The sequence below is a fragment of the Mesoplodon bidens genome (assembly GCF_964165515.1).
Source record: "Mesoplodon bidens genome assembly, chromosome: 7".
In the NCBI taxonomy this organism is placed as follows: Eukaryota; Metazoa; Chordata; class Mammalia; order Artiodactyla; family Ziphiidae; genus Mesoplodon; species Mesoplodon bidens.
The window spans coordinates 51,796,644-51,797,842 of record NC_138164.1 but is presented as its reverse complement, the minus strand read 5'-3'; the positions used below and the strand labels follow the sequence as shown (position 1 = coordinate 51,797,842).

The 1,199-nt window shown below is 46.0% G+C and overlaps 1 protein-coding gene across 1 annotated transcript; it reads left to right on the top strand.

Moving 5' to 3' along the window:
* The first annotated feature begins 692 nt into the window (after nucleotides 1-692).
* On the top strand, nucleotides 693-984 carry LOC308620912 (protein transport protein Sec61 subunit gamma). Its single transcript, XM_081240807.1, has one exon. The coding sequence runs from the start codon at nucleotides 774-776 to the stop codon at nucleotides 978-980; it is 207 nt and encodes a 68-aa protein (XP_081096933.1). The 5' UTR covers nucleotides 693-773; the 3' UTR covers nucleotides 981-984.
* The last annotated feature ends 215 nt before the right edge of the window (nucleotides 985-1,199 follow it).

Below are 1,199 nucleotides of genomic sequence, written 5' to 3'. Positions count from 1 at the left end.
TCCAGGAATTGGGCCACCGCCCACTCTTTGATCCTTATGGTCAGTCTTGGAACTGTCATGGTGCCTCTGGGTGTGTCATTTAGCTTGCTGATACTGAGGTTCAAGATCTAGTGGAAAAAGTCGACTTGTCCGCCATCTTTGATCCATTTAGTTCTAATCAGTTTATGTCATGTCCTCGGGCTATGTCATTCTTTCAAAGGTGGTGCCCTGCCCCCTTCCCTCCTGTTTCATTCCCCCCTCAGAGATTTTACTCCCATGTTCTTATGGGAAGCAGAAGGGTGATGGTCTGTCTTCTGTAACTGCTTCAAGGCTGAGTCGGGGTGTCAACCCTGCCTGTCAGGGAGTAAAAATCTCTGGATGCCTGATCTAGGGGCTCCAGGGACAGGGAAGCTCCTTGTTAAGTCAGTATGGGCTGGAATCCTTGCAGAGCCATCATCTTGGTGTGGAACTGTTGTAATTGTTTCCATAGCCTTTCTATGAATCTCCTTGATGATGAAGCACTTTTTGTAACAGCATCGGAGTACAAAAATATCTATAAATGACAAAAGACTTAAAAGGCATGTTTAAACATCTGATTACAGTGTAATCGATAAAGAAACTTGGTTACAATAACCAGAATTACGAATGCTTACATTTAACTTAACATACCAAATAATCCTAGTTAAATATTTCTCTTGAGTAGGCGGGCTCGGTTTCCGGTTCCGGTCGGCGCCTGTGTGTCGGCCATTGTGCTACGTGTCTTGGCCTTGGCGAGCGGACGGTGCACAGGCATCATGGATCAGGTAATGCAGTTCGTTGAGCCAAGTCGGCAGTTTGTGAAGGACTCAATTCGGCTGGTTAAAAGATGCACCAAACCGGATAGAAAAGAATTCCAAAAGATTGCCATGGCAACTGCAATAGGATTTGCTATAATGGGATTCATTGGCTTTTTTGTGAAATTGATCCATATTCCTATTAATAACATCATTGTTGGTGGCTGAATACCTTTTTAATTTATTTATTTATTTATTTATTTAGGGCTGTGTTGGGTCTTCATTTCTGTGTGAGGGCTTTCTCTAGTTGTGGCAAGCGGGGGCCACTCTTCATCACGGTGCGCGGGCCTCTCACCATCGCGGCCTCTCTTGTTGCGGAGCACAGGCTCCAGACGCGCAGGCTCAGTAGTTGTGGCTCACGGGCCTACTTGCTCCGCGGCATGTGGG